General features: G+C 43.1%; 2 protein-coding genes across 7 annotated transcripts in view; both read right to left on the bottom strand.

The window, feature by feature from the left end:
* Positions 1–5,214: 5,214 nt before the first annotated feature.
* On the bottom strand, positions 5,215–11,748 carry PLPP5 (phospholipid phosphatase 5). 2 transcript variants are annotated; one of them, XM_045588877.1, is made up of 7 exons: positions 11,581–11,748; positions 11,322–11,430; positions 10,899–10,989; positions 9,895–9,958; positions 9,210–9,388; positions 8,195–8,365; positions 5,215–5,918 (listed from the first exon to the last, which is right to left on the bottom strand). In XM_045588877.1, the coding sequence occupies exons 1-7, from the start codon at positions 11,655–11,657 to the stop codon at positions 5,755–5,757; spliced, it is 855 nt and encodes a 284-aa protein (XP_045444833.1). In that variant the 5' UTR covers positions 11,658–11,748; the 3' UTR covers positions 5,215–5,754. The 2 variants fall into 2 exon arrangements, with proteins under 2 accessions (XP_045444833.1, XP_036311129.1); XM_036455236.2 differs by having other exon boundaries at positions 9,264–9,388; positions 11,581–11,745.
* Positions 11,749–12,314: 566 nt separating this feature from the next.
* The window catches only part of NSD3 (nuclear receptor binding SET domain protein 3), a 109,079-nt gene continuing 102,461 nt past the window's right edge, over positions 12,315–18,932 (bottom strand). For all 5 annotated transcript variants that reach the window (XM_045588868.1, XM_036455211.2, XM_036455212.2 and 2 more), the window contains one exon: positions 12,315–18,312. In XM_045588868.1, coding sequence (XP_045444824.1) covers positions 18,071–18,312 — 242 coding nt within the window. In that variant the 3' untranslated portion in view covers positions 12,315–18,070. The remainder of the gene's footprint in view (positions 18,313–18,932) is intronic.

The following is an 18,932-nucleotide window of genomic DNA, read 5'->3' as shown; positions in this document are numbered from 1 at the left end:
GTCTTAGCTGAGCTATCTTTTCTATGAATTTTTATATGAAGAAAGACTAAAATGTAACTTGAAGAAAGTATTTACTTTCTACAGCTAAGTGACAGGTTTATTAGGAATCACTGATGCTATGTTATTCATTCCCCCCCGCCCCCACCCCCCACCCCCCAGCTATTTGGATACCTCTGAGTCTAAAGTGGACAATTTAGTTCACATTAGGTGCACCTTTATAAAGCAAAGATATTATATATCTAGATGAAGTCTGATTTATTATTTGGTGGTAGCTTCTGTTCTTGAGGATAAAGCTATAAAGGCTGACAAACCTGAAATTATGCAGCCTAGAATAAGTAAAATCTTAGTCTTGCATTTATGGTGAAATACAATTTGTGTAAGTCACCTGCATATTAATTTGAGCGAAGATAGCATTGTGTGTCCTCTCTGAAAACTTTGCGAACATCACTGCCTATTTGAACGACTCGTGGCACAGGCAGTGTTGGTTGAACAGGCAGGTTTGGCTATGCAGTAGCCAAGGAACAGCTACTCCAGATTCAGAGTCAGAACACGCAAAGTGAGACGTACCTCGAAGAAAATGGGTGAAATGTGTCTGATTTTTTTTTCCAAGGCATCGTCTCACCACTGTGCTGTAGGTTTTTCTTTCTCGTTGATCAGTTTGTCATTGTCTTTGCAGTGTTTTTTGTGATACACTCCTCTCAGATTTCCACAGGCCATTGAGTGGCAAGGCCAGGCAAGCTGTTTTTTTGTTTGTTTGTTTGTTTATAATAAATGTAGCAAGGTATTGTGAAAGCACTGGTATTTAACATTCACTCAAGCCATCCCTTGGAAAGCAGTGTTTATCCCTTCCTGAAGAAAAAAGGAAGGGGGAAGTTAATTATTGTCATCTAGAGATGGTAGAGGTGAGGTCAGGGTATAGCTCAGAGCCTGGCCTTTCTTTGCACTCTGCTTAAAGACTAATGAGGACTAACCCACTGAGTAGTTTCAGATAATATTGAATACTTTATTTCCTTTGTATGTAAATTCTGAGTTTGAAAAAGGGTTGAGAATTAAGTAGCATTCAATACATATATTAGAGGGGAAGCTTTTGCTCTTCATATTATCAGAATTGGTACTATTTAGGCATAAACCAAAGAACAAGCAAGAGTGAGTATAACCAAAGATGAACGGCATAACTCTAGGTTCCTGGATAAACCACTGCTTGTTATAAGAAATGTTTCTATCCTGCTGGTCTGGGGCAGTAACTGTAGAAGAGCTTTATTTGTTGTGTTTTCACCTATGTTATCATGATTATATTCAATATATTATAGAGGATAATAAGCTTGATTTTTCCGTCCTCTGGAAACAGATATTTATTTATGTAATTGTACAACTTTATAAAGAAAAGTAATGAAGGCAAATAACTTAGAGCTAGAAATTCCTAAATATGTTTAGAATCTACCGATTTCAACATCTGCTGAATAATGCTAGCTTGAGAGGTAGCAAAATTGTCTGAGTTTCCGTCTGTCCTTAGTAGATGAATAAATGTTTATCTTTAAAGTTATACTGTCAGTAAAGGTTGTTTCACAGGACTACATATGAAACCAGTCATCTCTGCACTGGTTGTAATTACACAGTTACCATATTTACATTTTAATTTACTAACATTTTAGGGAACATATCTCATTTAAAAAAACTATTCTAAAAGTTACAAAACATCTAGAGGATAATACAAATAAGCATTCTGATCATGAAGCAATATAATAAGGTAATGGATGCCTTTCTGGCTGTAAATAATAATGAAACATTAAAAAATGACCAAATGGGTGTCAGATATACTCTTAAATAACATAGCAAGCTTCACTCAATTCCGAGAGCTTCTGGGTTGAAGACGTGGAGGTGCAGTGCAAGGGGTGAAGGTATTGTGAAAGAAATGGCTGCCACCACAGCCAGGAGGGCATGTGAGTTCACCATTCTTCCCCATACCTTGCCTGTGCATCGTCTCCACCTGGCTGCTTTTGCATTCAGCTGTCTCTCCTTTCTTGCATGTCCACTCCCTTAATCATTAGCCCTAAAGACAGTTAGGTTCTGGTCAGCATCAGCTTTGGGTACAAAGCCTCGGGTCTTATTAACATGACCATTTTTCTTTTCCGTATTTTTTGCAACTTCCCCAAATCTCCAGAAAAATCAGATATGCTTATTTCTTGTTCAGTTAACAGCCAGATGGAGACAATTCATAGGGCCAGGTCTTGAACAAAGTTTCTGTTTTCTTGGAACTTGGGGCTCTGGCATGCTGGCCTATGAAGGAATTCTGGTCCTTTAACCTGGAAGCCCCAATAAGCTTGATTTAAATCCTTTATTTAGTTGTATATCTTTTAAATCATTTTTTATTTTTTAATTAGTTGACATACAATATTAGTTTCAGGTGTACAACCCAGTGATTAGACATTCTACAGTTTGCTAAATGACCATCCTGATAAATCTTGTATCCATATGACACCATACATAGTTACTAGACTATTAACTATATTCCCTATGCTGTACTTTATATCCCCATGACTGTTCTGTAACTACCAATTTATACTTGTTAATCCCTTCCAACCCCCCTCTCATCTGGCAACCATTAAAATGTTCTCTACTTATGAGTCTGTTTCTGTTCTGCTTGTTTATTTTGTTTTTTAGATTCAAGTATTGATAAGTATTACTGTCATTTTATTGTTCAATTTGGTCTTTTTCCCCTTCTCTTCCCCCTCTCCCCCAAGAAGACCCTTTAACATTTCATGTGATACTGGTTTGGTGCTAACTTTTTTTTAGCTTTTTCTGGCCTAGAGAGTGCTTCTTTATATGATCATCACTTTGAATATTTCTTGCCAATTCTTTTTGGCCTGCGAAGTTTCTGTTGAGAAATCAGGTGACAGTCTTATGGGAGCTCCCTTGTAGGTAACTGTTTTTCTCTTTCTGCTTTTAAGATTGTTTTTAACCTTTTGCTTTTTAATTATGATGTGCTTGGTGTGGGTCTTTTGGAATCCATATTATTTGGAACTCTCTGGACTTCCTGGATCTGTGTGTCTATTTCCTTCACCATGTTAGGGAAGTTTTCTGTCATTTTTTCAAGTAGATTTTCAATTTCTCGCTCTCTCTCTTCCTCCTGGCCACCCCAGGATGCTACTGTTGGTGTGCTTGAAGTTGCCCCAGAGCTCCTCATCTTTTTGGATTATTACTTTTGCTGTTCTGATCCGGTGTTTTTGCTTCCTTATAGTCCAAATCACTGATTTGATTCTCAGCTTTCTTTATTCTATTGTTGATTCCCTCTAAATTATTCATTTGTTAGTATATCTTTCATTTCTGACTGGTTCTTATTTTATGGTTTCCATGTTGTTTTTTATGCTGCTGAAATTCTGAGTTCTTTGAGCATCCTTTTAATCAGGGTTTTGAACTCTGCATCTAGATTTCTTGTTTCCATTTTGTTTAGTTTTTTTTTTCTGGGGTTTTGTTCATTTCTTTGTCTCCTCATTTTGGTAGTTTTCCTGTTGTTTCTATGTATTAAGTAGAGCTGCTATATCTCTCAGGCTTTGTAGGGGCCTAAAGCAGTGGGTTTTTTATAGCCTCCTCAATCACCCAAGCTGGGCACTCCAGATGCATCCCCTGTATGGGCTGCATACCTTCCTGTTGTAGTTGAGCCTTGATTATTGTTGGCATGTCAATGGGAGGAATTTTAGTTGTGCATTATTTGCACTATTTCTTTTGTGTCATGTGCAATCTCTCGACCACGCCTATTTTAAAACTCTGGAAGAGTACCATTTTATACATAGTCACAACTCCAGAATTGGTATTGTTTGCATGGAAAGATCAATAGCACTGATTAGCTTTGTAATATTTTGCACTTTTTGAAATGTCTGTTTTTTATATGATTATATTTAAACTCGAGTAAATACTGAAATAAAACCATATTTACTTGTTGCCTACTGTTACCTGGTTCATTCACCATAAAGAAAATCTGTATAATAACCATTTTCTTTTCCCCTATGGTTTACTAAGCACATTTTAAAAAATAAAACTTTTGAGCAAAAAACTAACATTTAAAAGTTCTTTTCCCTTGCCTGGTGTTTTCATTGTCATAGGTAGTTATAGTTTAGAGTTGAAAACAGGGCGGTTTAAAGGCAAATACTGAGACTGATCTTAGAAGTTTACAGAAACCAGCCACTACTGCAGTTGAATCACTTATGTCAGAAGAAGAAACCAATGCTTTACTCTGAAAATGTTCCAGCTCTTAAATGCTACACTTCAGTAGAAAAAACACACATTCGCCATTTTATTTATCACATTTATAAAGGGGAAAGATACAATGGAAATACATAATAGAAATTAATGTTAAAGACAAGGTCATATTTAACATATAATCTCAACAAAGAGAAAAGTTAGTTGTAGATACTAGAGCATCCGTTATATCCTATAATCGTTCCTTTTATTTCACTATGAAGAAGGGACAGAAAAAGATTTGTCCTTCAGATAATGATCTCTGTAATTTTCTTTCCTGCCTTACCCAGTTGGCAGAGTTGATGCATTTGGGAACATCTTTAGTCATGAAGGGAGAGAAAGCTCATGAGCACAGTCAAGGACAAATGAGGTAGAAACAGTCATCAGTTATTAGCATTGAAACTACACTTCTAACCATTTTCTTTTTTATTGTGTTTACTTAGTAATTTGACAAATCATTTATGTCCACAGTATTAAAAATACCTCTATCTAGCTGAACTTGGATAAGATATGCAAAGCAGTGTTAAACCAGCCAGAAACGGATACTCCCCCCGTTAAGGCTTGATGGAATTGTCACCAGAGAAAGTAAGTGGAAACAAAATAAGTTAGTTGGTCATGAACCACCACAGGTCCCTCGCCCAGGCCGCCCCACACTCCAAGGGAAATGAAGTTTTGAGAATTGACTCTAGCTTTTAGGATTAAGTAGGACTATGTAAAGGCTTGTGACAAGATCCTTCTAAGAAAGGCATTTATTCCCTAGCCCAGTGGTCTGCAAACTGTGGTTCGCGAGCCACATGCGGCTCTTTGGCCCCTTGAGTGTTCTAACGCCACTTCTTCATAAAAAATTCTCACAGGCCGAAAACCTACTTCTGCGCATGGGCCACAAAATTTCAACTGCACTGTACATGTGCGCCTGCACATGGTATTTTGTGGAAGAGCCACACTCAAGAGGCCAAAGAGCCGTGTGTGGCTCACGAGCTGGTTTGCCTTAGCTGGTTTGGTTCAGTTGATAGAGTGTCAGCCTATGGATCGAAGGATCTCAGGTTCGATTCCAGTCAAGGGCATGTACTTTGGTTGGAGGCTCAGTCCTCAGCGTTGAAGTGTGTGTCACTTCCACATTGATGTTTCTCTCCCCCCTCCCCCCACTCTCTCTAAAAATCAATGGAAAAAATATCCTTGGTGAGGGTTAACAACAACAAAAGGCATTATATAAAGAAACACTTCTGTAGGTCTTAGGATACCAATCTTATGAACCAGATTTGTATGCTGTAGGAGTATTATTGAAAGCTCTCTTATGAGAATGTGTGGCATACAGTAGTGAAAAAGAACCTTGTGACTCCTCATGGTGAACTCATGTGAGCAAGGGCAAAACTGCATAATCATATGGAACACAATGAAATGCTAATGTCCTCACTTGTATCTTTTAACAGGTCAAACGGTAGGAAATTCTTGTCTTCCCCTGGTCCAGAGAAGAGGGGCTGATTCACCTATTCTTCTCCATTGAGGTAGCTCCAATTTCTAAATATCAAGCAGATAAGGATTCACAGAGTCCTTTTGTGCAGTAGGAAGTACAAGTCTGCTGTGAGATGGTTTATGGCATTCTGCGTCAGTCAGAGGAGGGTAATACTGCCGGTAGCAGACATAGGCAAATGTCAGGCCAATCACAGACCCAGTTAGTACATCTGAAGAGAGAGGAGATGAAGTCTTCTCTTAATCACTTTAGTTTTTTAGACTCTTCAATCATGCCAGACAGCAAGCACACAGTATAGAGAACTTGGCCCTCCAGGTTATTCTCATTGTTTGGACTGCAAAAACCCAGGTTTAGGGCTTTCTCAACTTGATCATAATAAAGTTTATAGGATTATCAGATTGTTCTCTAAGCACTAAAGCAAAACACATTTTTAGTTAAGTATAAAAAGCCTTTTTCAAGTACATTAGGTTGATTTTTTTTTTTAAATTCAAAAGAATAACAAACGTTTACTTCATACTATTAACAATTTTCATTGTTTTCACTACTTTAAGAGTTCTAGAGGAAGGAATAAACTCTTCAGGAGTTGTCTCTCCTCAAAAAATTAGTTTACGCTCCTTGAATTTTAGTATTATTTCTGGACAAGTTAGGGGTGACAATTAATCTGATTTTTATTTTAAGACAGTAAATAAATTTGAGGTTTGTTGTAAAACATTCTAGTTTATTCTAAATTTATGATGCCTCAAAATAATGAAAAAATTAGGACATTAATTCTTGGTTATCTCCTTAAAACACATGTGTCAAACACAAGGCCCGCGGGCCAAATCCGTCCCGCCAGGCCTTGCAATGTGGCCCACACTGTGCTGTCCTCACTGCACTCCGCTGCGTTTCCATCACAATGACAGTTTATGACTGTTCAGTAAACCATTCGGCCCGCGATTTAGGCTGGATTTTAGATTTTGGCCCCTTCTCTGATTGAGTTCGACACCCCTACCTTAAAAGGTCCAGTCTCCTTTCTCATCTTCCATACTATCTAATAAAAGAGTAATATGCAAATTGACCACACATCCACTATACAAACAAGCCACGCCCACAAGCCAACCAGAAGAAAATATGCAACTAAACCTAACCAAGATGGCTGCGGCCACAGAGGGCAGGAGGGAGGCTTGGATTTCCCTGACAATGGAGGAAGCCAAGCTTTCCGCCTGCCCTTGCCAACCTAAGCCTCCACTCAAGGCTACAAAGTTTCAATGATAGAAGATAAATAAATCCAAACAGAAATGGCAGCAGCCACAGAGCTGGAAAGAGCAGGAGGCTAGGGTTGCCCCTGGCGATGGAGGAAGCCAAGCTTCTGAAGCCCTGGCCTGCCTTGGCCTCCACTCCAGTCTACAAACTTTCAATTATAGAAGATATATAAATCCCAACAGAAATAGAGCAAGCAGGAGGCTTGGCTCCACTCCAGGCTATAAAGTTTCAATTCTAGAAGATAAATCCCAGATATGAGGGCCTCCACTTAGGTCGCTTGGGGGGGGTGGTGGTGGAGGGAATGGCTGGCTTGCAAACCACCACATGTCCCTTGCCCAGGCAGCCACACACCCCAAGGAAACTCCCACCCTGATCCAGGACACCCTTCAGGGCAAACCAGCTGGCCCCCACCCATGTACCAGGCCTCTATCTTATCTAATAAAAGTATAATATGCAGGTTGACCATCATTCCAACACACAAGATGGCCAGCAGGGGAGGGCAGTTGGGAGGGACCAGGCCTGCAAGGGAGGGCAGTTGGGGGCGATCAAACATGCAAGGGAGGACAGTTGGGGGGGTGGGGGAGGCAGGACCCAGGCCTGCAATGGAGAGCAGTTGTGGGGACCAGGCCTGCAGGGGAGGGGAGTTAGGAGTGACCAGGCCTGCAGGGGAGGGCAGTTAGAAGTGACCAGGCCTGCAGGGGAGGGCAGTTAGGGGTGACTAGGCCTGCAGGGGAGGGCAGTTAGGAGTGACCAGGCCTGCAGGGGAGGGCAGTTAGGGGTGACCAGGCCTGCAGGGGAGGGCAGTTAGGAGTGACCAGGCCTGCAGGGGAGGGCAGTTAGGGGCAAACAGGCTGTCAGTGGAGCAGTTAGGCATCAATCTGGCTGGTAGGGGAGTGGTTAGGGGGTGATCAGGCTGGCAGGCGAGCAGTTGGGAGCCAGCAGTCCTGGATTGTGAGAGGGATGTCCAACTGCCCATTTAGGCCCGATCCCATCAGACATCCCTCTAGGGGTCCCAGATTGGAGAGGGTGCAGGCTGGGCTGAGGGACACCCCCCTGCTCCGAATTTTGTGCACCGGGCCTCTAGTGTAGTTATAAATGCATTATCTTAGTATAGGCCCCAGACTCCCTCATACTCACAGGTTTATTCATTCAACAGACTCTTAGTGTCAACTCTGTGCCAGGTGATGGAGATAAAATGATGAATGATAGATACATGGAAGCTTCCAGGGCATGAAGACTGCTTACCTTGCCAGTGATGCTTATAGTCACAGGTGCGGGACAGTGCAATCACAGTTGCTAAAAGCAGAGGTGACAGAAAGGCACAGAACCTCCAAGATTTTCCACGGCCTTGTGGCGTGAAGCAGTGTAACTTCCCTGCCAGGTAGAAGGAAGCAAAGGCCAGCCCAGCAAATGCAACTAGAAGAGAGAAAACCTGTAAGTGTATGTCTTTTAAAGGAAGCTCCCCACTAATCTACAAGGAGGCGGCCAGGGGACATGAATATGTTTTATCCCCCGCCCCACCCCACCCTTTTTTTTGGTATATTTCTGGAGTAGAACATTGATTATGAGGGAGAGGGAAATTAAAGGAAAAATTAAACACTTTATTTTGTGTTGCAAAGTTAATATCCTAACTAGTTGTATGACTCGGGGCAGGTTACTTCTCAACGCCTTAGTTTTCTCATGTATAAATGGGAATCATAAAAATAATAGTACCCACTTCATTGGGCTAGTATAGTGTCAAATGAGGTAGAATCTAAAATGCTTTCCACTGGCTGGTGTGGCTCAGTAGTTGAGAGTCATCCCATGAATCGAAGGTCATGGTACGATTCCTGGTTGAGACATATGCCCGGACTGTGGGCTCAGTCCCCAGGGTGGGTGTCAGGAGGCAACACTTGATGATTCTCTCTCATCACTGACGTTTCTACCTACCAGTATTTCTTTCCCTTCCTCTCTGAAATCAATAAAAATGTATTTTAAAAAATAAAATGCTTTTCAAAACAGCTGACACAGTGTCAAAGGTTAGTTAATATTTCTATGACTAGTACCAGATTGTAGGATCCAATAAATAATACATTAGTAATAAAATGTCCAAATCTCAAGAAGGTAAACCATCTCCCCTAATCTTAAATAGTTACCCTAATATTGAGGCTCAGGCTTTTGAAATCTTGGGGTTCTTAAAAATGGGGGAGGGGGGTGTCCTCTAATTTCTAGATACAAGAACAAGAGTAGTATGATGTTTTCATCCCCACAAGCTTCCTACATGAAATGCAGTGATCCCCCAAACCATAGGCGTGGAGTCCACATGGCAGCATACAGGAAGAGTGTCCACTGGGGAAGCTCTTGCGGCCCTCATTCACCACATCCTCGTCTCCCGTGCAGGCCAGGTCGGAATGGGCCTGCCCATCCGGGAAGCAGCGGAAGAAGAAGTCGGGGCGTGGCCTGGAAGAAACGAGCAGATGTCATTTCTGGTCACAACTCCAGAAACTGTATTTTAGTGTATCAGACGTCCATAATCCTGGTCACTGATGGATACACAGTGTCCAGGCAAAATAATGAGATTGGACTAGTATAGTCACCACTAGAGAAAAGCCTTATTTCCAGGGTGAGTGTTTAATTCGGGGGGTGGGGGGAGAGGGGGAAGAAGCCAAGCTAGCACAGGTGGTTTTATTTTGGCACATGGTTACCTTTTAGGGCAAAGAGCAAGTCACAGTGCAGCTTGGGGGGGGGGGGGGCCTCTGGAGGACACCGAACTGCTGTGGGTGTCAATGGAAACGCTGTTTGGGGCCGGAAAGAGCCCAGTGTCACCCGCAGGACTGAGGGGCAGGGCAGGCCAGGGAGCAAGAACAGGCTGAGAACAAAGAAGGATAAGGAGAAAGAGTGCCATCAACCATCTCCTGCCGAGGGAAGGCCGAGGCAGGCACCGGTGGCTCCCTCTGGGCACTTACCTCCCCACTATCAGCTTTATTGTGTTGGTAAAGACACCATTCAGAACCAGGGCAAGGCTGGCAGCTGGAAGACAAAGAAACCTATCGTTAGTGGCATCCGTCTTGAAGGAATTGCACAGCCACTGTCTCAGTGACAAGCCGTGGCCTTTCTGAGATAGAGGAATGATCGGGCTCAAGCTGACTATAAAAATGGTTCTGGCCCTGGCCAGCGTGGCTCAGTGGTGAATGCCAGCCACGTACCAAAAGGGTCTCGGTTCAACTTACTGTGGCTGTTGCAGGTTCGATCCCTGGCCTCTGTTGGGACATGCCAATGGATGTGTCTCTGTCACACTGATGTTTCTATCTCTCTTTTCCATGTAAAAAATAAAATGCTTTTCAAAATAGCTGACACAGTGTCAAAGTTTAGTTAATATTTCTATGACCGTACCACATTGTAGGATCTAACAAATAATACATTAGTAATAAAATGTTCAAATCTCAGGAAGGTAAACCACCTCCCCTATTCTTGAATAGTTACTCCAATATCTGGAAATCAATGGAAAAAATATCCTCAGATGAGGATTAACAACAACAACAACATGATTCTGGCCCTCAACAATTGACCGCTCAGCTGTGGCACAGGGAGAACTGTGCCGGCTGACGTCATTTCTGAGGCACACAAAACCCAGGGCGTGCAGGCCACCTGTGAGGCTGAAAGTTCTTACAGTGCTATTCCTCTGTCCCCCAGGACAGTGGTCGGCAAACACATTAGTCAACAGAGCCGAATATCAACAGTACGACGATTGAAATTTCTTTTGAGAGCCAAATTTTTTAAACTTCTTCTAACGCCACTTCTTCAAAATAGACTGGCCCAGGCCGCATGTGGCTCGCGAGCCGCGGTGTGCCGACCACTGTCCCAGGGTAACAAGTGGGGTCCAGGCAGATACAAGCACCTCTGGAATGTAGAACAGCCCTGCCTTCTCATTCGGGCACCAAGACACGGGGTGGGAAGGGCCAGCTCTTACCCAGGCAGGCTTGTTTGCTGTCCGTGGTGTCCGCCTGCTTGAGACATTTGGCCAGGAGGATCAGAGACAGCGGGGAGAGAGAGGCAATGGCCTGGACCAGAACATGGCAAAGGTTAACAAACAAAACCAGTGGGCACAGGAGCTCCCCCGGGAGAGGAAGGGCAGTGACAGAACTCATCATTCAGACCCAGCCGCTTCCCAGGAAAGACAAACTCGGGTCCCCGGCAGCCACAGCCTCCCGAAGAGCCCGGCGCCCTAAATCTGGCTCTTAACCATGGGGAAGCGCCATCTCTGCACATCAGCGAGGGCAGTGGCAGCCCCCACAAAGGCCGTTTCGGAGCCAGAAGGACCGCCTCGGCTTCCCGGCACTAGAGCGCAGGAAGCCGTCCCCGGGGGCGGGAGGAAGGGCTGTCCTCCACGCACAAACATCCACTTGGTGGGGAAATAGTCTGCTTCCACATACGGATTCCGGTACAGCCACATCTCCTCGGGCTGGATGAGCCTCTGGAAGGGCGGGAGCAGCTCTGTTACCCTGAAGGGAAACAAAAAGTGCAGAGCATGTCGGTCTGCTTCCCTCCGGCTCCCCGCGACCTGGGGAGAGGCGGCAGCGCTGCGGGGACCCGCCCACCCGGTCCGTGCAAGAGGGTGCCGGGCCCTGGGGCTCGATCCGGAAGCCGCTTACAGGAAGGCCGTGAACAGTGCGATCCGCAAGCCCAGTTCGGCCCAGAAGGCCTCCGCTGCCTTCCTCATCCGAGCCATGCCGCCGCCGCCGCCGCCGCCGCTCGGCCCTGACCGCGCTGACGTGGCAGCCGCTGCAGCGAGCACAGGAGGCCGCCTCCCCGCCTTCTCCTCCCCAGGCCGGGTCTCAGCTGCTGGCAGCGCCCGCTGGTGGGCACTCGGGGAACTGCAGGCAGGGGAGGCGCTCCGCCTCCTTACCCGGCCAGGTCGGCGTGCTCTCAGATCACCCACTAGCAAGAGGGATGGAGGGCAAGCAGTGCTGTTCTCCAGCAAGGAGCTAGCTCCCAGTGTCCTGCCACGCAGCAGGCTACCTTCCCGTCTGATAAACCAATGGATGAAAGTGATTTCAACCTCCCAGTCATGTCTGACTCCTTCGCCAACTGGCCGTTGCTTGGATATTCTCAGAGGATACCAAAGCACGGAGCAACATTCTCCAAGGACCTATCCTCCATGAACACAAAACGAAACCTCTGCATTTGCGGGCCCCAGCTTATTAGCAGCATTGCATTTTGAAGGAAGATGTACTTAGCTCTCACAAGACTTGCTGTGCTGCAGGCCTTGCTGACGGGGCTGGCACACTAGGTGGGGCAGCACCGCAGCCGGGCCCCTCCCTCCCAGGAAGGCCTCTGGCCCAGTGACTAGAGCAAGAAAACTACAGGCAATGAACAAGTCCACATATTTAATTTGGAACATACAGGACAATTTATTGAAGTCAATCTCAAGCAAAATCTGAAATCAGTGGAATGTCATTAAAAACCTTTCCAAATTAATCCTCACGGAAGCAAAAAAAAACACAACAAAACAAACCACATTTAAATTCCAAAGTATTTATAAAATAAAAAAGGCAACATCTCAGTAAATATAATATACAAAAATTGATTCCTACCAGCACAGACAGCAGTAAGCAGCTTAAATATTACAGGCAATCCTAAATACACGATATCGAGTCAACAGTAAGTGATCTATATACAGGTTAACCAAGCTTTGCACAATTCACACTATGCAGTAAAACATAGGCCAGCCAACAAAATCCCCAAAATATATATCCTGAAGTCTGTGTGGCAACATCAAGTCGCTATACAGTAATGCCCTAGTGGAACACCCCCAGGAAAACGGTCACTAATCCTTTAGTGTCGAGCTTCTAGCCGAGTCACAGAAACTCACAAGAGATTGACTTTAGTGAATATTGGTGCTTTGTTATTAAAGACTCAAGTCTCAAGTGATTTAGGTAAAATAACAATTCACAGGATCTACAAAGTTTATTACAGATAAAGTACAGAAATAACCAATCTACAAAGGTTGTTATCATAAAGATCACAAAGAAATGAAAACAGAATCTGTCGGTATCTGTGTTTGTGCAATATCACAAGTGGGTAAAAATGAATTTCTCATATCAATTCAAATTTGCACACACCCTTGTATATAAAAAGAACCTTATTATTAGCTAGTTGTAATCATCATTTAGCAACTTGGTTGTCTGTGGCAATAATGATTTTCTTTTTTAACAAGAATGCACAAATTAAATAGATATAAACAAATGAAATAGATATAAACAAATTTTATCCAGTCCACTTCCAAACTGACAGGAATACCTTACCAATACCTAATCCAGATAATCTGCATTCACACATATCAGAAGTCTGTGGTGGCCAGGGAAGGAAGTACTGGAGCCTGAGGGTGCTTCTTGCCAATATGCAGATAGAATAACTAAGGACATAAGAAAACTAAGGACTGAATAAATGACTTTGGCAACTACTCATCTTTTCCCTTTTACTTACATGTTAATGACTTTCGGAGGCTACCAAAAAAACAGGTAACTCTCTTTCTCATCCCCCTTCATACATATGTGCCACAAGTACTTCAAATGGTCACTTAAGCAATGGACAAAAAAAAAAAAAAAAAAAAAAAAAATGTTTTTTAAACACACAGGTTACACCCAGCATTTCAAGGGTGTAACGTAAGTGCAAATTCCCCCCACCCCCTTCCCAGGCAGGCATACATACATTAGAGAGAAGAGGTGCTTGGGTTGACAAAATGATAAAGAACCTACCTGGGAAATATTCATCGAAATGCTTCTGGCATCCCGTGTACATTAGATCTGAGAAACCTACTGTGAGCACGCTCTCCTACTTGCAGAACTTCACCTTTAATTCGTGTGAAAGAGGATGAGAGACTAGGCTATTTTCAAAACAGTGTATAAAACAATGCTTTCTACTTCATAAATTTAAAAATAACTGTTAAAATAAGGAGAATCTGAAGACTTTCAAGTACTTAAAAACACCTGAATTCATGAGGCAGAGGTCTCAAAGTTAAAGTGACTACTTCGCACCTGTGGTAAACATCATCGTCCCCTCCCTTACCCTGCTGTCCCACCCCCTCTTCTCCCTGTGCCCCACCCCAGATAGAAGTTGATAGATTTCAGTATATACAAATTTCCAACTTTTCAATACTTGTTAATACATGACAAAGCTGTCTAATTATATCTATGCCCTAGCTAATCTGGAAATGGGAGTAAGTTCTTCTCTTTTTGACAAATGGCCACAGACCAAATCTATGTGGCCCTCGGTCCAAGGGAGTTATTCCCAATGATCATTCCATGTCTGCAGCAACTTGGACAACTCGGGGGTGGCTGGATACATCAGCCTTGTAAAAGAAGCATTACAAGTCTGACTGACACTGCCCAGAGCAGCTCGCCAGTATCATCCATCGTACCTCGTGGACAAGCACATCACACGTAAGCTTCCCAAGTGGTGACTGTTTTCTTGTCCTGCTGGGACATGGCCAGTGGCAGCACCTTGACTTTAAGGTGAACGTTAAAGGAAGCTTTGTGTTTAAAAATGAAACAAAAGACAAGCAACAAGTGCTGGGTAGTCCAGAGATTACATTCTGTACAGTGGCCCTTGTATCTGTTTCCAAACTGCAGATCTGGTTGGACCCTGACTGGAATACATACCATGCCGCAAACAACTCCAAAAGGAGGCCCTACTTCGTCAACCAGCAAAGCTGCCCAACAGCCTGCCCCGTCTGGGAGTCCTTTACGTGATCACCTCAGAATTGCACATTATTTACAAATATTTGGGATTGGCAGAAGGGAACTGGAGCAGTCTTTCCTGCCCCCATTATTATTTTAGTTTTGAGATATGTTCCTGCCTTGAACATACAAGTTTCGATGATTCTAAAAGTAAGCCTATTATGTAACTTAGGCCAGATTACTTTTGAGAATTGTGATAGAATGGGAGCTTGTTAAAACAAACATAAAGTAAACCCCATCCCACTCCTCATTCTAGCCCTGATTAAACACTAAAGAAGTGACTGTGTCCTCGGGCTGCTTCAGCCTCCTTGGCTGCTCCTGGCCTCTCCCGCTCCCCATGCCGGCCACACATGGCCCAGCCCCTCTCCACTGCTCAGCGCCTGGAAATGTATCAGGATTTCATCTTTAGTTGTTACTGATCCAATTTTTGATGCTTTATGCTGATTATGAAAAATCTTATCTTCACTTCTTCCCAAGAATTAACGAGGTTAAAAAAAAAAAAATACCACCATTATCTCAAGCTGCTTTAAGTTATTTCATTTTGGACAATATTAAAAACCAAGCATGTATGCTCTGACCACATACAGATTTAAAAGTTAACAAATACCAGCCTCAGACTGAGTGAGCAATGTGTGTTGGAATACTTCACTGGGGAAGCACAGGCAAGCACAGTGCAGGTATACGCTGCACACTTAAAGCACAAGGTACTCTTTCTGCTTCCAGAACCTGCAACTTCACAATGGACTCAATATCAACAGTGACACGATGGCGGAGTGAGAAGAGCTCCTTAGCACTGGCATGACTAAAACCACCTTTTAGACCATGAAAGAACACTCATGCACAGACCCAGAGCTAGGGTTAGCTATTTTGTTTTCTACCCTGATTTCTGAAATGACAGAACAATCCTGTTAGCCTCCCCGCCCCCCAAATTAAGCGGGCTCAGCAGAGCTCTGTTACAGATACACAAACAAAATGTGACACAATGAGGAACTGCATAAAAATACTTAAACCTAAGGTATTTGTAGTTTATAGACTAGACCCTGGCTTACCATATAAAAGTCATCAGATATCAAATAGCACTAAGGAGATAAGATTTCATGTTGGATATTGTTTTAACAAGAGTTACATTTTGAATATGAAAGGAAATCCTTCATGTTAGTAAGTTTAGAAAAGCAAACATCATATATATATATAGAAAATAAAGTTTTAGTATGATAAAACCTAGATTTTCTTAAATTATTTTTTAAAAGGACATCAAGCTATATAATTGTTCAAGAGCAAAGGTTAGTGTTTTGGCAAGATGTAATCCATGTTACTTGTAGCAATTACAGTTGCTAACATGTATAGCATTTTCCATTTTGCTCTTTCTTTTGGGACCATATCTAATCAAAAGAACTATTGGAGGCCCAAGAAGTTACCTCAAAATTAATTGCCAGAATCAGGCAAGTGGCAGTTTAGGAGCTTAGGTAAAGGAACTGTAGTGTTGTTTTCCTGTTTTGTTCCCCCCCACACAAGACAAAAATCCAGTATCATTGCACATTTACATACAAAAAAAAGAGGCACAAAACAGCTTTTCTTTTTTTCCAGAGAAGAGCCCTAAATTGGTAAGAAAAAGAAACACACATAACACAAATGAAGGAGTGTGGTATAGCATCTACCCTCCCTACCTTCACAAGGTTACTAGGTGCTTCTTGAGGGAAAAGAAATGTTACCAGGTACCAGCAATTCATTGTAAGCAGTCAAAATTCACAGAGAAAGTTAACGTTCATTCAAGCTAATTCTAGACTTCTACTTAGTACAGTGTTACAACAATGTCTGACATCACTAATTATTTCATACAAGGGCTACTGGAATATACATATTCCTTGGGGTTAAAAGCAAGTGAGTTCTGTGGGCAGACATCTTGGAACACTTGCATCTATGAGATGCAAGCACCACAGCCAATCATTTTGGCTAACACTGCTTCCTTGGAGCTTTTCCTAAGTGGCTCCTAAGATGAAGTGCATTTGTGTGGCTATTATACACCCAGTAGAAGTGCTTCCCTCCCTCCTTCTACGGGGACAACGTTAAGTACCAGATAACAGCAACTACTGACTCAGAAGTTTGAGATGTGCCCCCTTCCACCCCAAATAGGATTAAACAAAAAAGAGCTATTAAAAAACAATCAAACTCGTCTGTGTAGTTTCACCAGGAAACTTGAGGAGTCGGTTGATAAAGGGAATGTATGATTAGGACAGGGACAAAATAAAATACCCTAATTCTTTCCAAGTCAACTAGGGTGTGACAGAAAATGGTGCTTATATCATCCAACTTTTTTGGTCTGTGCCTTTCGTCCCCCTCTAGCTGCCTTTATCTGTGTGTCAAGAAATAGGAATGAGCCCGGCCAATGTGTTCAGTGGTTGAAAGTTAACCTATGAACCAGGAGGTCATGGTTTGATTCCCTGTCAGGGCACATGCCTGGGTTATGAGCTCCATCCCCAGTAGGGGGTGTGTAGGAGGCAGCTGATCAATGATTCTCTCCTATCACTTATGTTTCTATCTCTCTCTCCCTTCCTCTCTGAAATCAATAAAAATATATATATATATATAAAAGAAATAGGAATGACCATTCTAATACTGCATTCATATCTACATAAATGCACTTCATCAAAAATACCCACTATCAATGGAAAACATTCCAAACTCAGTAAGTGCATCCATTTCTTTTTTTCTCCAAACCGAAACCAAAATCACACTATATAACTTTCTAGGTAAAGTTATCATATCACAAAACCCACTTAGTTTAAGACCACAGAGGTAAAAGCCATGGAAGCATTTTGTTTTCAAGAAGCCAGATTCAATGCTTCCATAGAAGCCTTCTCCAAGGCCATGAAAGACATTGTGAAGGGAAAGAGGTTAGCCTATTACTCCACAGTAAAGAGGTATACAGAGATCATCACATCCTTTGCTAGAGGGCTTTCTCCAATTCTTACCTAACACACTCACACATACACTGATTAGACTATCTGAACTATACTTAACATTTAAAAAAATGAAAATAAATAAAGGAATGATGGTGACTTTTGCTTTTTACACCCAAGGACTTTACACTCATTTCATTAACAAAACTTGCATTTTGTTCTAATTTTAAAGCAAAGACATATTTTTTCCAACTGCAAGGCCTTGAAGCAAAATAAAAAGCAAGAAAGGACCAAGGGAATCGAACCTTCCACTCAAGAATCACCAAACCAACAAAATCAGACAAAATCCAGATATCACCAACTGCTGCTGCCTGCAGGACCGGCTCCCAGTCTCTTGATAAGGCAGCACTGATGGCACCTGGCAGCAGTCTCTCCTTTACTAACATCACCTGTTTACGTCTGCTTCTCCTTTTTGTTCAAAGAAAAAGGAAATCACCACCCATTCATTCTTTTGCTTCTTCTCCATGATCTTGTGATTCCAATTTACACTTGATCTTGCTCCAGTATTCTGGTGGCACAGGAGCCCCGGGGTCATGTTCAGAGCAGCAGAGAAGGCCTTCCAGTGCAGAGGGGACCAGAGCTCCCTTCCCATGATCTTTACAGAAGGAACGTGGACAGAACTCACAGAAGAAAACAGCTGCACTGCTGCACTCATTGCACTGATGCCACGGGCACTCCCACTTTCCTAATAGGGCGGAGAGGAGGAGAAGAGCCCAAGTTAGTGCCTGTCTTAATTACCCACAAAAACCCAGGATCCCATCTTTTCTGGAGACTGATCACTTGAATACAACTCCAAATTTCAGCCAAACTTTGGTCTGGCTAGGTGAACCATTGGGTACAAATGTGAGATACTGCCCATAGTACTCACCTATCTATATATATAAAAGCCTAAGTGACTGTTATGACCAGATAACTGGCCAGTAGCTATGACATGCACTGACCACCAGGGGACAGACGCTCAACGCAGGAGCTGCCCCTGAGTGGTTAGTGCGCTCCCACAGCCAACCTCCTGCTGCTGGCCAACCTCCTATGGTCCCTTGTGACCCCCGCCCCCACCCCCCTGCTGGCTGGCCCCAATCTTCCCAGATCGCCAGCCAGGCCAAGAGACCCCAAATTTGTGCACCAGGCCTCTAGTGATAATATAAAGGAAAACCAATCCTTGCTGGCTCATAGGTATCCCAAATTGGCAAACAGATTTTCACTAGCATAATTTTTGTTTGCTATGGTTGTTTGTCCTAGTCAGTGATTCCTATTCCACTGCTCCACTAAGGACAGTGGACTATATTCTGAGTTACACATAGTTGG

The sequence above is a fragment of the Pipistrellus kuhlii genome, unplaced genomic scaffold (assembly GCF_014108245.1).
Source record: "Pipistrellus kuhlii isolate mPipKuh1 unplaced genomic scaffold, mPipKuh1.p scaffold_m20_p_3, whole genome shotgun sequence".
In the NCBI taxonomy this organism is placed as follows: domain Eukaryota; kingdom Metazoa; phylum Chordata; class Mammalia; order Chiroptera; family Vespertilionidae; genus Pipistrellus; species Pipistrellus kuhlii.
The sequence above is the reverse complement of the archived record's forward strand: the minus strand, read 5'-3'. Positions and strand labels throughout refer to the sequence as shown.